At 43.1% G+C, this 19,382-nt stretch overlaps 1 protein-coding gene across 1 annotated transcript in view; it reads left to right on the top strand.

The window, feature by feature from the left end:
• trpm4a (transient receptor potential cation channel, subfamily M, member 4a) overlaps positions 1-19,382 on the top strand; it is a 79,692-nt gene that overhangs the window by 45,335 nt on the left and 14,975 nt on the right. Inside the window, 5 exon segments of the mRNA XM_064988779.1 lie at positions 3,425-3,554; positions 3,909-4,054; positions 4,399-4,511; positions 8,650-8,757; positions 8,850-9,129. Coding sequence (XP_064844851.1) covers positions 3,425-3,554; positions 3,909-4,054; positions 4,399-4,511; positions 8,650-8,757; positions 8,850-9,129 — 777 coding nt within the window.

The raw sequence follows: 19,382 nt of genomic DNA, 5'->3' as shown, positions 1-19,382 counted from the left end.
GACACTGTGCTATCTAACCTCCAAACGAGCTTCAATGCCATACAACACTCCTTCCGTGGCCTCCAACTGCTCTTAAACGCTAGTAAAACCAAATGCATGCTTTTCAACCGATCGCTGCCTGCACCCGCATGCCCGACTAGCATCACCACACTGGATGGTTCCGACCTTGAATATGTGGACACCTATAAGTACCTAGGTGTCTGGCTAGACTGCAAACTCTCCTTCCAGACCCATATCAAACATCTCCAATCGAAAATCAAATCAAGAGTCGGCTTTCTATTCCGTAACAAAGCCTCCTTCACTCACGCTGCCAAGCTTACCCTAGTAAAACTGACTATCCTACCGATCCTCGACTTCGGCGATGTCATCTACAAAATTGCTTCCAACACTCTTCTCAGCAAACTGGATGCAGTTTATCACAGTGCCATCCGTTTTGTCACTAAAGCACCTTATACTACCTACCAATGCGACTTGTATGCTCTAGTCGGCTGGCCCTCGCTACATATTCGTCGCAAGACCCACTGGCTCCAGGTCGTCTACAAGGCCATGCTAGGTAAAGCTCCGCCTTATCTCAGTTCACTGGTCACGATGGCAACACCCATCCGTAGCACGCGCTCCAGCAGGTGTATCTCACTGATCATCCCTAAAGCCAACACCTCATTCGGCCGCCTTTCGTTCCAGTACTCTGCTGCCTGTGACTGGAACGAATTGCAAAAATCGCTGAAGTTGGAGACCTTTATCTCCCTCACCAACTTCAAACATCAGCTATCTGAGCAGCTAACCGATCGCTGCAGCTGTACATAATCTATTGGTAAATAGCCCACCCATTTTTACCTACCTCATCCCCACAGTTTTTATTTATTTACTTTTCTGCTCTTTTGCACACCAATATCTCTACCTGTACATGATCATTTATCATTCCAGTGTTAATCTGCAATATTGTAATTATTTGCCTACCTCCTCATGCCTTTTGCACACATTGAATATAGACTCCCCTTTTTTTCTACTGTGTTATTGACTTGTTAATTGTTTACTCCATGTGTAACTCTGTGTTGTCTGTTCACACTGCTATGCTTTATCTTGGCCAGGTCGCAGTTGTAAATGAGAACTTGTTCTCAACTAGCCTACCTGGTTAAATAAAGGTGAAATAAAAAAAATAAAAAATAAAATAAACAAGGCAGGCAATACGCTTGACCTCATCTTTACTAGAGGCTGTTTGCCTACTAATCTCACTGCAACCCTCTCCAGGTATCTGATCACTACTTTGTTTATTTTTCTGTCTCCCTTTCCTCCAACCCTAGCCACTCAGCCCCTGCCCAGATGGCCAAGTGCCATTACAATCTTCGCTCTGTACCTCACTATTCTCTCCTCTTTATCCTGTCATCTCTCCCTTCTGCTAAATCCTTTTCCCTCCTGTCTCCTGACTCTACCTCTTCAACCCTCCTCTCCTCCCTTTATGCATCCTATGACTCGCAGTGTCCCCTTTCCTCCCGGCCAGCTTGGCCTTTCCCTCCTGCTCCGTGGCTAAGTGCCTCATTGAGAGCTTACAGAACACGGCTGCGGGCAGCTGAGCAAAAATGGATCCAAACTAAACTTCCGGAGGACCTATCATCTTTTCACTCCCTCCTGTCTACCTTGTCTTCTTTTGTGTCCACTGCTGTGTCCACTTTATATCACTCTAAATTTCAAGCTTCTGCCTCTAACCCTAGGAAACTTAATCCTCCCCCTCCCCCTCCCCCTCCCTCTCTAATGACGACTGTCAACCACTTTGAAAAGAAGGTCGAAGACATCCGCTCCTCATTCATTTAGCCTATTGAATACAAGATGAAATCCTGCGACCCTCCTCCCTTCTCCAGACCATCTCTGGAGACCTTCTTCCATTCCTTACTTCCCTCATCAACTCATCCCTGACCACTGGCTGTGTCCCCTCTGACTTCCAAATGGGCCGTTCTCAAGAAACCAACACCTCGACTCCTCTTTGTCGTCAAATACTACAGACCAGTATCCATCCTTTATTTTCTTTCCGAAACATTTGACCAACTCTCTCAATATCTCTCTCAGAACTATCTTCTTGACCCTAACCAGTCAGATTTCAAAACGGGTCACTCAACCGGGACTGCTCTTCTCTGTGTCACGGAGGCTCTCCACACTGCCGAAGCTGACTCTCCTCTGTTCTCATCGTCCTAGATCTGGTCACAGCTTTCAATATGGTGAACCATCAGATCCTCCTCTCCACCTTCTCAGGGCTAGGCGTCTCTGCACACTCTTGGATTGCATCCTACCTGGTAGGCCCCTCCTACCAGGAGAGATGATGTGGAGAGGATGTACTCTCACTACTGGTGTCCACCAGTGCTCAGTTCTAGGCCCTCTCTTCTTCTCTCTATACACCAAATCACTCGGCTCTGTCATATCCTCACATGGTCTCTCCTATCATTAATATGCGGCCGGCACTCAACTACCTTTCTCCTTCCCCTCGTCTGACACTCAGGTGTCGACACGCATCTCTGCGTGCCTGGAAGATATCTCAGCTTAGATGTTGGCCCACCACCTAAAGCTCAACCTCGACAAGACTGAGCTGCTTTTCCTCCCGGGGAAGGCCTGCCTGCTCCAAGACCTCTCCATCACAGTTGACAACTCCACTGTGTCCCACTCCCAGAGTGCAAAGAACCTTGGCATGACCCTGGACAACACCCTGTAGTTCTCTACAAACATCAAAACTGCTTTGATGTTTGTAGAGAACGACAGGGTGTTGACTCACTCTTGCAGGTTAATGATCTACAACATCCCTGCTTGTGCCATCAAACCCCTGCAACTTACGTGAACACCAGCCCGCCTGGTGTTCAACCTTCCCAAGTTCTCCCATTTCACTCTACTCCTCCGCACACTTCACTGGCTTCCAGTTGAAGCCCGCACCCACTACAATACCATTGTACTTGCCTATGGAGCAGCAAGAGGAACTGCCCTTCCCTACCTTCAGGCTATGCTCAAACCCAACACCCCAAACCGAGCACTTCGTTCTGCCACATCTGGTCACTTGGCCCTCTCATCCCTATGGGAGGGCAGCTCCCGCTCAGCCCATTCCAAGCTCTTGTCTGTCTTTGCACCCCAATTGTGGAACCCTATATCCATCTTTCCGAAAACAACTGTAACCCGACCCCTTCAAAGTGTATCTTAAATACACTTTGTCCCATCTATCTATGTTAAGATGAATGCACTAACTGTAAGTCGCTCTGGATCAGCGTCTGCTAAATGACTAAAATGTCAATGTAAATACTTGAAGTTAAACTAATCTGTAGAAAAATGTATTAATTTACAAATGCACAGACTAATTTTAGCACTGATCTCTCCCCTTTTTATATCCACTTCACTCTCTCTCTCGCTTTCTCTCCCTCATGCTCTCTCTGCCTCTCTCCCCCTCCTCCAGGCAGGGGAGTCTGTCCACAGTGCTCTGGCAGGCTGTAAGATTCTGAGGGAGCTGTCTAAGCTGGAGAGTGAGACGGAGACCAAGCTCTCTATGAAGGAGCTGGCCCAGAAGTTTGAGAACTTGGCCCTTGGTGCGTTAGCCTTATTCTGGCTGTGTGTTTGTACTGTGAGGATGTCAATGTAGTGGTTCTCAACTCTGTTATGCATACATGTGAGCAGCTTGTATTTTTTGAGTGACGGTTACCCCATAATGCTTTGTAGCAGTTCTGCATCAGACCGCAAGGGACCTCCTGTTCTGAAAGTCTGCTGGACGGCATCCCAGTCTGAGACCATTTACATTGCTTTCACACTCAAGTCTTTAAGATGACTGAAGCAAACCATTCCGCACTCCTAATGGGAAACCTAATGTGAAAACCTGTGACATGTTTCTTCTCTCTTTAGAAGTCTTCAGTGAGTGAGTGTTAACCCTTTAATCATCTCTCTAGACGTGTTCAGTGAGTGCTACCAGAGCAGTGAGAGTCGCTCTTTCACCCTCCTTATAAGGCAGTCTCCGGTGTGGGGCAAAGCTACCTGTCTACAGATGGCCACCTCAGCAGACGCCCGCCACTTCTTCAGCCACGATGGCGTGCAGGTCTGTACTAAACTCAGGGGTCAGAGGTCAAGGTGTGTGTGTTTGTGCTTTGTGTGTGTGCATGCATACGTGTGTGTGTGAATCTTGAATCAAATCAAATTTATCACATGCTTCGTAATCATCCGGTGTAGACTAACAGTGAAATGCTTACTTACTGGTCCTTTTCCAACAAGATGAAGAGTTAAAGATAAAACATGCAATAAACTGTGTGTGATCTGTGTTCACATAAATCTTTATAAAACTAACCAGCCCCTTAGATTTCCAAAGTGTGTGTGTTAGAACATGGAGGGGGGTTAATTGAAGTTTCTCAGTACCAACTCTGCAACTACCTCTTCCTCTGGCAGTCTCTGCTGTCTCAGATCTGGTGGGGAGACATGAAGAGGAGCACGAAGGTCTGGAAACTGGTCCTCTCCTTCTTCTTACCCCCCCTCATCTACACCAACCTCATCAGCTTCAGGTTAGTGTCTGTCTGTCTGAAAATTTCCAATCCATTAAAGGTGAAATATGCAGAAGTCGCACCACCATTTTCTGGTTGCAGGAATTCTAATACTTAGCATCATTTCAGTTTATGTGACAAAACAAGCAATGTATAGTGTAGAGAATCATTGTACCATCTAAACTGTTGTGAAATATATTTGAATTAACCAAAAATATAGTATTTTCAGCGGTTTGAAGCTGGAGTACAAAACAGAAAGTAAAATACGTAAAAACAAAGCGTAAGAATGGGAAGCATAGAAATAGCGTACATAGATGAGTTCTATCGCTTCTTAGACTTGCTTTCAATGAGAATGAAATACCTATAACTCACATTTCTATGTGGATTTGGTCAGGTCGCCCAAAAAGTTACATATTTATGCATAATAAGCATTAAGATACAGAGAAGATTGGCTACCCACATGACAAAATACTACAGTTTACTATAATATTTACTATAGAATTCAGCAGTAAACTTTAATATACTGTAGAATACTATATACAGTACTACACACTGTAGTATCCCTTGATCATGTGTAGTACTTAACTATATAATTTTGTTGTATAATGTAGACTACTATAGTAAATACTACAGTAATGTCCTCAAACAACAAAAGCACAGTCTGCAAAAACAAAGATAATAAAATATAAACACTACAGTATAATACAGTCTGCAAAATCACTACAGTAATTACTATAGTATAAACAAAAACATTTTACTACAGTATTTATACTATAGTAAACTGCGAATGGGGTGGCAGTTAGCCTCGTGGTTACAGCATTGGACCAGTAACCGAAAGGTTGCTAGATCGAATCCCGAGCTGACAAGGTAAAAATCTGTCGTTCTGCCCCTGAACAAGGCAGTTAAACCACTGTCATTGTAAATAAGAATTTGTTCTTAACTGACTTGCCTAGTTAAATAAAGGTGAATAAAAAATAAACATATATTTAAACAGTACTATCGTATACTACAGTTATATCTGCAAAAGCAGATATAGTCAAGGCCGAGACCGAAAAAATGCGAGTTCAAGACCATGATTGTAATTGTGTCAAATATCACCATAATAACAGTTCAAAATGTCCAGTATTTATGTGTTCATACACAATATATACAAAATTATGTGGACACCCCTTCAAATGAGTGGATTTGGCTAGTTCAGCCACAATCGTTCCTGACAGGTTTATAAAATCAAGCACAGCCCTGCAATCTCCATAGGGCAGTAGAATGGCCTTACTGAAGAGCTCAGTGACTTTCAACGTGGCACTGTCATAGGATGCCACCTTTCCAACAAGTCAGTTTGTCAGATTTATGCCTTGCTAGAGCTGCCCGGTCAACTGTAAGAGTTGTTATTGTGAAGAGTAAACGTCTAAGAGCAACAATGGCTCAGCCACGAAGTGGTAGACCACACAAGCCCAAAGAACGGGACTGCCGAGTGCTGAAGCAGAGGAGAAATAATGGCCTGGGGCTTTTTTTCACTGTTTGAGCTAGGCCACTTAGTTCCAGTGAAGGAAAATCTTAATGCTACAGCATACAATGACATTCTAGACTATTCTGTGCTTCCAACTTTGTGACAACAATGTGGGGAAGGGACTTTCCTGTTTCAGCATGACAATGACCCCGTGCACAAAGCGATGTCCATACAGAAATGGTTTGTCGAGATCGGTGTGGAAGAACTTGATTGGCTTGCACAGAGCCATGACCTCAACCCCATTGAACATCTTTGGGATGAATTGGAATGCTGACTGCGAGCTAGGCCTAATCGCCTAACATCAGTGGCCGAGGTCACTAATGCTCTTGTGGCTGAATGGAAGCAAGTCCCCACAGCATTGTTCCATCTAGCCTTCCCAGAAGAGTGGAGGCTGTTATAGCAGCAAAGGGGAGACCAACTCCATGTTAATGTCCTTAATTTTGTTATGAGATGCTCGACAAGCAGGTGTCCACATACTTTTGGTCACATGTAGTGTATTTGACCGAGAACCGAGATTCGGTCTTATATTGCAAAATTAGAAATTGTGTGTTTTTTTTTACATTGGATAAAAGTATGGACTCATAGCTAAAAAAATGGTATATCATACACTGCAGTTGAGGAACAGTGGAAAAAGTAATTCTGCTTTGAAAGTTGATAAACTTGTAAACGCACTTTTGAGAAAATGGCCCTTGAATGTTTGGTACACCTACTGGAGAGCTCTTTGTCTAAACCTATTCACACCTTCTTAAGCCTTAGCCTCACCCATCTCATTAAGGATTCACATGTGAGGCCATGTAATAAACAGAGTGAGTAAGGTAGTGTAGCAAACAACCAAAGATTTCAAGACTAAAAGTGATGAAAGTAGTAGACTACAATAAGGAAAAACTCCAGGTAAAAATATACTTTATGTAGTCCTTGGCCTATATCCTAATCTGACTTTGGTGCAGGTCATTTTGTTCTTCATATTACCATCTCTTTTTTTGTCACATGCACAGGATACAAAAGGAGTAAATGGTCAAGTGAAATGGTTACTTGCATATTTGCATAGTAGTAATATCAAAAATAGAAAGTGTCCAGATAATTAAAAAATATATATATTAGACAATGCTTACCCAGACACACTTATCTAAAATTATAACCACCCCTCAGCTACATCTAGCTAAGTGGAGGGGTCACTTTTGTCTAGATCTAGACGTGTACACATGTTATTGTCTAGAAATGTACACATGTTCATGAAATACAATAGATGGCCGTAGTCACCCCCAGACACACCTGGCTAACTTGATGAGTCATGTAATCATCTGACGAAGTAGAGTCTTTTGTTTAGATTTTTAGCTAGCTAGCTAGCTAACTAAACAACAAATCACAATCCCAACCCATACTACTAGCAATACAAACAGATTGTCATAGCTAGCCACCATGCATGAAATGCTGTAGTATGAATCTGCAGGTAGCTAAAGCTAACCAACTAGGTTTCATGTTAGCTAGCTAACATTAGGCTATAACTAGCAATCCAAATGGATTTCTGAGATACTAATAATATTACTACACAGATCATGCACGTAACATTAGCTAGCGAGACAGCAAGCTAACGTTTGCTAGCTATCTACCAGTAACTTGCAATGAAAACGACTGACAAAATTAGAAACGTATAATATCTGAAAGTGTATCTAGACTCTCACCCATGTACTGTACATGGATGAACGCTTCACTGCAGATTGGAACCCCTTTTCAGTAAGAAGTCTTGTGTAATAGCGCTTGTTTGGGCCGTGTTGTGTTAAGTCACTCCGGTTTACACTGACCATGTGCAGAAAGTAGTCCATCACAACTTTTTCCCGCTGATCTTTGTCGATAGAGCCTACTAAATTCAGGGCAGCAATGTTGTTGAGAGCAGGAGCAACACTTTTGCAGTTCTCTATGGCTAACGTTATATCTTTAAAAAATCAGTGGTAGATCGGATTATCTACACATAATGAGCAGCTCATGTTATAGTCTGATGCATGCTACATGTCAGAGCAATCTGAACTCATCTCTCGGCATGTCCAGCGCTTCCATTATCTCAGCCAATCATGGCTAGCGAGAAGGTTCCTGACTTTTTCTGTGGCTAAACCAATTAGGCTCATAATTTAACAATTGTATTCGTATTTACAGATGGCATACAAGTTTGTTATTAAGGATATTGAAAGTTCACCTGTTCCAGAAGGCATTTTGATCAACAACCAAACAAATAATACGTTCAAATGCCTCTGCTGTGAAGTAGATGCAAGACAAATGCCTAGCATCCTGAAACGGGTCACATATGTATATTTTGTGTATAATGTGAATAGTTGTGTTGTATTGTGCAGGGCACATTTGAAAAAGAGACCTAGGTCTCAATATGTCTTCCCTGGTAAAATAAAGGTACAAAAATAAATAAACTTTTCCTTCACCACCTATCTTACAATATTGTTCAAATCTTCAATTTACAATGCTGGCCTATTTTCATCTTTGCTTCCCTTTCACTACAGGCTATCTTCTCTCTATCATTCACATTTTTTATACTTGAAGCGTTCCTTATTTTCCTCATATGGGGTGAATTTGAGAAATTGGATGCTGGTGTTGAAACTGTCTGTCAGTCTATAATTTCTCTCTCTCTCTCTCTCTCTCTCTCAGGGAACATGAGGAAGAGGTAAGGTCGGAGGGGGTACCTCTTGGTCGAGACACAGAGAGTCTGGACGGAGGAGATGCCACTATGCTCTCCCTCTCCAACATCATGCAAACGTAAACACACGCACGCACACACACACGCACGCACGCATGCACATACTCATCCATGTACACACAAGTAATTATTCCCATTCTTATCCTCTCAGGGAAGAGGATGCTGAGGAATATACTTCTCTAAGGGACAATCTGAAAAGTGCCCCCTCCTCCAATCCCAAGAGGCCCTTCGTATTGCTGCGCTGGAGGGAGTTCTGGTTTGCGCCCGTCACCTCGTTCCTAGGCAACGTGCTGATGTACTTCCTGTTCCTCATCCTGTTTGCTTATATCCTATTGTTGGACTTCAAGCCCCCGCCGCCTCACGGCCCGTCCACCTTAGAGTTTGTTCTATACTTCTGGGTCTTCACCATGGTCTGTGAGGAGATTCGACAGGTAGGATGCATCACATGTAAACAAAACACATACTCAAATACACACAGACAAGTACAGAAAATGTACAGGCAAGAACCTATACAGTCACCTCTATATGTATTGGCACCAGTGATAAAGATGAGCAAAATAAATATTAGAAATACCAAGATATATTGGATGGTCAAAAAAATATATATATATATTATTTTATACTAATACAATTTATCAGAACATTTTATTTAATAAGTGAATTCACCAATTTGTAAGTCGCTCTGGATAAGAGCGTCTGCCAAATGACTTAAATGTAAATAATCTAAAACAGAAGTCAACATTATTAAAATGACACAATGTGTTTACATTTCCATTATATTTTAGTAATTTAGCAGACATTCTTATCCAGAGTGACTTACAGAGGCAATTAGGGTTGCTCAAGGGCACCTCGGCAGGTTTTACCTCGGGGATTCGAACCAGCCCAACGCTCGTAACCACTAGGCTACTTGCTGCTATTCTAATTAATAAGGTAGTAATTAATAGGTAGCAATAGGTAGTAATATTAATAGATAGTAATAATGTATAGTAATTAAGTAGTAATAGATCGTAATTCTACTTTTTTAAGTTAATCTCATTTTAAGGAAATGTATTGTGGCCTTTTCATGACTTTCTGTTTCACTAGGCTATAAAAATTAGGTAACACGCATGTAAAATAATTTTGTCATTCATCACCATGGCAAAGAACTCACAAATTAAAAGAGACACGGTTGTTGACTTTCATAAATTAGGCAATGGGTACAAGAAACTACTGAATACCAAAATATACTACTTATCACTATTAGGGCAACAATTAAGAAGTTTAAAACAACTGGAATAGTGGTTAACTTGTCTGGTAGAGGACCCAAGTGTATCTTTTCCCCACGAAAAGTGAGGAAGATGTTCAGCAGGTAAAGAAAAGTCCAAGGGCCACAGTTGGAGAATTACAGAACTTGGTCACATCTCGTGAAGGTTGCCATAAAAAAAGCCTTTATTAAGATCAACCAACAAATGTAAACACATGGAGAAGGGAAAGGGGATACGTAGTCACTGAATGCATTCAACCGAAAAAAATTGTAACCACCGAAAGCCACCAGATTATCTACAGCTGATTTCTTGTTAAACCATCAATATTGGCTAAAAATCACCTCAAAGCTGATCTCAATTGCAACCAGCATTGGCCACCGATATGCCTGCTCCCTAACATGGATGTCGGGTTATCTTTTAGTCCCCTTTTAGTCCTCACCTGGCTACCCCTACACCGGTCAACAGCCCTGCGCTCCCCAGCCCTGCGCTCCCCACAGCAACTCGCCCAAACCTCCCCTACTTTTCCTTCACCCAAATCCAGATAGCTGATGTTCTGAAAGAGCTGCAAAATCTGGACCCCTACAAATCAGCCGGGCTAGACAAGCTGGATCCTCTCTTTCTAAAATGATCTCCCGAAATTGTTGCAACCCCTATTACGAGCCTGTTCAACCTTTTTATCGCATCATCTGAGATTCCCATAGATTGGAAAGCTGCCGCGGTCATTCCCCTCTTCAAAGGGGGAGACACTCTAGACCCAAACTGCTACAGACCTATTCTATTCTATATCTATTCTACCCTGCCTTTCTAAGGTCTCAACAAACAGATTACCAATCATTTCGAATCTCACCGTACCTTCTCCGCTATGCAATCTGGTTCCAGAGCTGGTCATGGTTGCACCTCAGCCATGCTCAAGGTCCTAAACGATATCATAACCGCCATCGATAATAGACATTACTGTGCAGCCGTATTCATCGTTCTGGCTAAGGCTTTCAACTCTGTCAATCACAACATTCTTATTGGCAGACTCAAGAGCCTTAGTTTCTCAAACGATTGCCTCGCTTGGTTCACCAACTACTTCTCCGATAGAGTTCAGTATGTCAAATCGGAGGGCCTGTTGTCTGGACCTCTGGCAGTCTCTATGGGGATGCCACAGGGTTCAATTCTTGGGCCGACTCTCTTCTCTGTATACATCAATGATGTCACTCTTGCTGCTGGTGATTCTTTGATCTACCTCTACGCAGACGACACCATTCTGTGTACCTCTGGCCCTTCGTTGGACACTGTGCTAACTAACCTCCAAATGAGCTTCAATGCCATACAACTCTCCTTCCGTGGCCTCCAACTGCTCTTAATTGCAAGTAAAACTAAACGCATGCTCTCCAACCGATGGCTGCCCGCAGCTGCCCACCTGTCCAGCATCACTACTCTGGACGGTTCTGACATATAATATGAGGACAACTACAAATACCTAGGTGTCTGGTTAGACTGTAAACTCTCCTTCCAGATTAAACATCTCCAATCCAAAATTAAATCTATAATCTGCTTCCTATTTTGCAACAAATCATCCTTCAATCATGCTTCCAAACATACCCTCGTAAAACTGACCATCCTACCGATCCTCGACTTCGGCGATGTCATTTACAAAATAGCCTCCAACACTCTACTCAACAAATTGGATGCAGTCTATCACAGTGCCATCCGTTTTGTCACCAAAGCCTCATATACTACCCACCACTGCGACCTGTATGCTCTCGTTGGCTGGCCCTCGCTTCATACTCGTCGCCAAATCCACTGGCTCCAGGTCATCTACAAGTCTCTGCTAGGTAAAGCCCCACCTTATCTCAGCTCACTGGTCACCATAGCAGCACCCACCCGTAGCACGCACTACAGCAGGTATATCTCACTGGTCACCCCCAAAGCCAATTCTTCCTTTGGCCGCCTCTCCTTCCAGTTCTCTGCTGCCAATGACTGGAATTAACTGCAAAAATCTCTGAAGCTGGAGACTCTTACCTCCCTCACTAGCTTTAAGCACCAGCTGTCAGAGCAGCTCACAGATCACTGCACCTGTACATAGCTCATCTGTAAATAGCCCATCCAATCTACCTCATCCCCATACTGTATTTATTTATATATCTTGCTCCTTTGCACCCCAGTATCTCTACTTGCACATGCATCATCTGCACATCCTACCATTCCAGTGTTTAATTGCTATATTGTAATTCTTCTTCTGGATGTCAGAAGGTGAATTCACCAATTTGTAAGTCGCTCTGGATAAGAGCGTCTGCTAAATGACTTAAATGTAAATGTAAATATGTAATTACTTCGCCACCATGGCCTATTTATTGCCTTACCTCTCTTATCCTACCTCATTTGAACATACTGTATATAGATTTTTCTACTGTATTATTGATTGTATGTTTGTTTATTCCATGTGTAACTCTGTGTTGTTTTATGTGTCGAACTGCTTTGCTTTATCTTGGCCAGGTCGCAGTTGCAAATGAGAACTTGTTCTCAACTAGCCTACCTGGTTAAATAAAGGTGAAATAAACAATTGCAACCAACATTTTAAGACAATTTCCCCCTCTGGTGGGTATTATCATCGGAACAATTTTGATCCTGCAATTTTATCTGACGAAAGGTAATTTATCTATTTGACAGTCATTCCATTCAACTGAAATAAAGTATATCCTTGCTTACCATGGCAAATCCACTGTAGCAATATACCGGACACCTTGTATGAATGCACAATGACATATCTTTCATATATTAGCGAGAAATAATAATAATACAAAAAAAGGTTCAATTACTTCACACCTTTATTTAACTAGGCAAGTCAGTTAACAACAAATTCTTATTTACAATGACGGCCTTCCCCGACCAAACCCAGACGGCGCTGGGCCAATTGTGTGCCGCCCTATGGGACAACCAATCACGGCCGGTTGTGATACAACCTGGATATATATAACAAGACTGTTAAAGGAGCATAGTGCTGTGCACCAGAACGCTTATTGACGCATGGTCATTCTTGCATATTGAAATGGGGAGGATTGGGAAACGTAGATACTATTGTGATGGCCTATGAAATAATGCTGAAATGAATTCTACCACTGCAGCAGTAGAGGCTGGTGGGGGAGCTATAGTAGGATGGGCTCATTGGAATAGCTGGAATGGAACGATATGGAAACCACATGTTTGACTCTGTTTCATTTATTCCATTCCAGCCATTACAATGAGCCAGTCCTCCTTTAGCACCTCCCACCAGCCTCCTCTGAACTGCAGTTAGCATTGTCAATGTGGGTGACATGGAGCTATTGGACGGGACTTAGCAGGAAAGGCCTTGAAGGAGAAAGTTTCCCAAACTGTATCATATTAAGACATGTCTTTGTACTGTGTCCAAATGGATTTCAGATGTATCCCCAGACCCAGAGAAACCTGATGAATGCACTGATGAGAAGGATGATGTTAAACTTACTGACAGTGTGTCCCAAACGTCCAGCCGCAAGTCTAACAGGAGTTCACGGTCAGGTTTATCCTCCACATCCTCAGGCTAAATTCAAGCTGAAAGAGAAGCATTAGTAACAAAGGCTGCTGCTCTCAAGTTAAAATACCATCTAGAGCAGGGATGGGCAACTGGACAGCCCTTTTGTAGGCCCACGGATCAATTTCCCCCCGCAAAAATAAGTTAGGGTCTCAACTTACTGTTGAGTACGAAATTTGATTGTGCATTAGCAGTTTTTCTCTTCGGTCAGTCACTGATAGTCACTCAATTAGCCCATGTCAACAAACATTTTTTAGAAGGTAAATTAATCTCCTTGGCCAGCTATCTAAACTTGTAATAACAATGGTCAAATTACCGACCGGGGGCCCCCGATCATCAGATAAAAACTCCACCATATGGCTGAATGTGTAGAATTGCAGGAAATTTGCTTGTTAAACGGCACATTTTTCAATCTGCCCCCATGGCAAAATTTGTAGAATTTAGGGTTGTGATGGTAGGCTTACACATATTCATACTGAGCAGTTCGATACGGGGACCATGGTTCGGTCCACACTATGAACCCAAATAAATACATAAAATTGAAAACACTAGGACTATAGGCATATTCATACTGAACAGTTCGGTACGGGACCTTGGTTCGGTCCACACTATGAACCCAAATAAATACATAAACCGGGAATTAGTTCTGTACGATGCCGAGTGGTGGGGTCTGTAAACCAGGAGGATTCTCCATTGTTGTGTTTGTTGATTAACTTTTGCAACACATAATAACCAGACGGGATGCAGGAGTACCATTTCAATTTGTTTACTGCCGGTGTAGGCCGTCATTGTAAATAATAATTTGTTCTTAACTGACTTGCATAGTTAAATAAAGGTTACAATTAAAATATATATTTAAGCCCCACATGATACATCCGGTGTCCAGTGTCAGTTTGTCCCGGCATTGATAGTACTGAGCTTCTGTTGTGCATTCTGGACATTTTGTGTTGCGGAGTACAGCTGGGACAAGGTTGGGCTTTAGCCCCACCCATCTCTTTAAGGATTCACGTGATGCCATGTGCTAAACAGAGTGAGAAGTTTAGTAAACAACCAAAGATTAAGACTAAAAGTGGTAAAAGTAGTAGTCTACAATAAGGAAAAACTCCAGGTAAAAATACACTTTATCTAATCCTTAGCCTATATCCTAATCTGACTTTGATGCAGGTCATGTTGTTCTTTACTTACCGTCTCTGGTAAACACACACTATATCAAATAAAATCTAATTTGGGTCATGTGAACAAATTTGGGTCTTGTGAAGGAAATGCTATAACCACTCCCCAGCCACATCTCGCTAAGTGGATGGGTCACTATTGTCTAGACATGTGCACATATTCAGGACATACAATAGATGACCATAATTGCCCCAGGATACACCTGGCTAACTTGATGGGTCACGTAATCATCTGATGAAGTTGAGTCTTTTGTTTAGACATCTAGCCAGCTATCTGAACAATGAACCTGCATAATCCCAACTCATACTACAACCAATACAAATATTGTCGTAGCTGTAGTATGAATGTGCAGGTAGCTAAAGCTAACAACTAGGTTCAATGTTAGCTAGCTAACACAACGCTATAACTAGCAATGCAACTGGATTTCTGAATCTAATAATATTACTACACAGATCATACACGTACTGTAACGTTAGCAAGCAAGCCAGCCATCAAGCTAATGTTTGCTAGCTAGTTAACAGTATGTGTTAACTTACAATGAAAATTACTTTCTGACAAAATTGTAAACGTATAATATCTGAAATGTAGCTAGACTCTTACCCGTATACACTACACGGATGAACGCGTCATGGCAGACTGGAACCATTTAACTTCATTTTGTTTGTAGCTACATCTTGGTTGGCCAGCGATGTGTCAAGTCACTCCGGTTCATATTGACCGTGGCGTGTGAAGAAAGTTGTATTGGTCACATACACATGTTTAGCAGATGTTATTGCGGGTGTCGCGAAATGCTTGTGTTTCTTGCTCCAACAATGCAGTAATATCTAACAAATTCACAACAATACAAACAATACACACATCTAAAGTAAAGGAATGGATTTAAGAATATATCAATATTTGGACGAGCAATGTCGGAGCAGCATAGACTAAAATACAGTAGAATAGAATAGAGTATATACAGTCGTGGCCAAAAGTTTTGAGAATGACACAAATATTAATTTTCACAAGTTTGCTGCTTCAGTGTCTTTAGATATTTTTGTCGGATGTTACTATGGAATACTGAAGTACAATTACAAGCATTTCATAAGTGTCAAATGCTTTTATTGACAATTACATGAAGTTGATGCAAAGAGTCAATATTTGCAGTGTTGACCCTTCTTTTTCAAGACCTCTGCAATCCGCCCTGGCATGTTGTTAATTAACTTCTGGGCCACATCCTGACTGATGGCAGCCCATTCTTGCATAATCAATGCTTGGAGTTTGTCCACCCGCCTCTTGAGGATTGACCACAAGTTCTCAATGGGATAAAGGTCTGGGGAGTTTCCTGGCCATGGACCCAAAATATCAATGTTTTGTTCCCCGGGCCACTTAGTTATCACTTTTGCCTTATGGCAAGGTGCTCCATCATGCTGGAAAAGGTATTGTTCATCACCAAACTGTTCCTGGATGGTTGGGAGAAGTTGTTCTCAGAGGATGTGTTGGTACCATTCTTTATTTACGGCTGTGTTCTTAGGCAAAATTGTGAGTGAGCCCACTCCCTTAGCTGAGAAGCAACCCCACACATGAATGGTCTCAAGATGCTTTACTGTTGGCATGACACAGGACTGATGGTAGTGCTCACCTTGTCTTCTCCAGACAAGCTTTTTCCCGGAAGCCCCAAACAATCAGAAAGGGGATTCGTCAGAGAAAATGACTTTACCCCAGTCCTCAGCAGTCCAATCCCTGTACCTTGTAGAATATCAGTCTGTCCCTGATGTTTTTCCTGGAGAGAAGTGGCTTCTTTGCTGCCCTTATTGACACCAGGCCATCCTCCAAAAGTATTCGCCTCACTGTGCATGCAGATGCACTCACACCTGCCTGCTGCCATTCCTGAGCAAGCTCTGTACCGGTGGTGCCCCGATCCCGCAGCTGAATCAAATTTAGGAGACGGTCCTGGCTCTTGCTGGACTTTCTTGGGTGCCCTGAAGCCTTTTTCACAACAATTGAACTGCTCTCCTTGAAGTTCTTGATGACACGATAAACTGTTGATTTAGGTGCAATCTTACTGGCAGCAATATCCTTGCCTGTGAAGCCCTTTTTTCGTGCAAAGCAATGATGCCTGTGTTTCCTTGCAGTTAACCATAGTTCACAGAGGAAGAACAATGATTCCAAGCACCACCCTCCTTTTGAAGTTATTCGAACTCAATCTGCATGACAGAGTGATCTCCAGCCTTGTCATCGTCAACACTCATACCTGTATTAGCGAGAGAATCACTGACATGATGTCAGCTGGTCCTTTTGTGGCCGAGCTGAAATGCAGTGGAAATGTTTTGGGGGGATTCAGTTCATTTGGATGGTAAAGAGGGACTTGCAATTATTTGCAATTCATCTTATCACTCTTCATAACATTCTGGAGAATATGCAAATTGCCACCATACAAACTGAGGCAGCAAACTTTGTGAAAATTAAATATTTGTGTCATTCTCAAAACTTTTGGCCACGACTGTACATATGAGATTAGTAATGCAAAATATGTAAACATTATTAGTGACTAGTGTTCCATTATTAAAGTGGCCTGTGACTTCAAGTCTATGTATATAGGGCAGCAGCTTCTAACGTGCTAGTGATGGCTATTTAACAGTCTGATGGCTGTTTTTAGGTCTCTCAGTCCCATCTTTGATGCACCTGTACTGACCTCACCTTCTGGAAAATATAGGGGTGAAAAGGCAGTGGCTCGGGTGGTTGTTGTCCTTGATGATCTTTTTGGCCTTCCTGTGACATCGGGTGCTGTAGGTGTATTGGATGGAAGATAGTTTGCCCCTGGTGATGCGTTGGCCAGACCGCACCACCCTCTGGAGAGCCTTGTGGTTGCAGGTGGTGCAGTTGCAGTACCAGGCGGTGATACAGCCCAACAGGATGCTCTCAATTGTGCATCTGTAGAAGTTTGTGAGGGTTTTAGGTGCTAAGCTAAATGTCTTCAGCCTCCTGAGTTTGAAGAGGCGCTGTTGCGCCCTTCTTCACCACACTGTCTATGTGGGTGGGGCATTTCAGTTTCGCCGTGATGTGTACACTGAGGCACTTGAAGCTTTCCACCTTCTCCACTGCGGTCCTGTTGATGTGGATAAGGGGGTGCTCCAGCTGCTGTTTCCTGAAGTGCACGATCAGCCTATTTGTTTTGTTGATGTTGAGTGAGAGGTTATTTTCCTGGCACCACACTCCGAGGGCCCTCACCTCCTCCCTGTAGGCTGTCTCGTCATTGTTGTTAATCAGGCCTACTGCTGTTGTGTTGTCTGCAAACTTGATGATTGAGTTGGAGGTGTGCATGGCCACATAGTCATTGGTGAACAGGGAGTACAGGAGGTGGCTGAGCACGCACGCTTGTGGGGCCCCTGTGTTGGGGATCAGCGAAGTGGGGGTGTTGTTTTCTACCTTCACCACCTGGGGGCAGCCTGTCAGGAAGTCCAGGACCCAGTTGCACTGGGCGGGGTTCAGTCCCAGGGCCCCGAGCTTAATGATGAGCTTGGAGTGTACTATGGTGTTGAATGATGAGCTATAGTCAATGACCAGCATTCTTACATAGGTATTCCTCTTGTCCAGATCGGATATGGCAGAATGCAATGCGATGGCGATTGCATTGTCTGTGGATCTATTGGGGGGCAGTAAGCAAATTGAAGTGGGTCTAGGGTGTCATGTAAGGTAGAGGTGATATGATCCTTGACTAGTTTCTCAAAGCACTTCATGATGATAGAAGTGATGAGTGCTATTGGGCAATAGTCATTTAGTTCAGTTACCTTTGCTTTCTTGGGTACAGGAACAATGGCGGACATCTTGAAGCATGAGGGGACAGCAGACTGCAATAGGGAGAGATTGAATATGTCCATTAACACTCCATCCAGCTAGTCTGCGCATGCTCTGAGGACTCCGCTGGGGATGCCTCTGTGCCGGAAGCCCTGCTAGGGTTAACACGCTTAAATGTCTTACTCACGTCAGCCACGGAGATGGAGAGCCCACAGTCCTTGGTAGCTGGCCGTGTCGGTGGCACTGTGTTATCCTCAAAGCGGGGTGAAGAAGGTGTTTAGCTTATCCGGAAGCAAGACCTCGGTGTCCGCGACGTGACTGGTTTTCCCTTTGTAGTCCGTGATTATCTGTAGACGCTGCCACATATGTCTCGTGTCTGAGCCGTTGAATTGCAACTCCACTATGTCTCTGTACTGATGCTTTGCCTGTTTGATTGCCTTGTGGAGTGAACAACTACACTGTTTGTATTCGGCCATATTCCCAGTCACCTTGCCATGGTTAAATGTGGTGATTCGCGCTCAGTTTTGCCATCTATCTACAGTTTCTGGTTTTGGTAGGTTTTAATATTCACAGTGGGTACAACATCTCCTATACATGTCCTGATAAACTTAGTCACAGTATCCGTGTATTTGTCGATATTATTCTGAGGCTACCCAGAACATATCCCAGTCCACGTGATCAAAACAATCTTGAAGCATGGATTCCGATTGGTCAGACCAGCGTTGAATAGTTTGTAGCACGGGTACTTCCTGTTTGAGTTTTTGCCTATATGAAGGGAGGAGCAAAACAGAGTCGTGATCAGATTTCCTGAAGGGAGGGTGGGGGTGTGCCTTGTAGGCATTTTGAAAAGTTGAGGATCAGTGGTCCAATGTTTTCTCAGAGCGAGTGCTACAGTCAATGTGCTGGTAGAACTTCGGTAGCGTTATCCTCAGATTAGCTATGTTAAAATCCC

Source organism: Oncorhynchus masou, chromosome 15 (genome assembly GCF_036934945.1).
Source record: "Oncorhynchus masou masou isolate Uvic2021 chromosome 15, UVic_Omas_1.1, whole genome shotgun sequence".
Taxonomy (NCBI): domain Eukaryota; kingdom Metazoa; phylum Chordata; class Actinopteri; order Salmoniformes; family Salmonidae; genus Oncorhynchus; species Oncorhynchus masou.
Note: the sequence above shows the minus strand (reverse complement) of the source record. Positions and strands in the feature narration are given on the sequence as shown.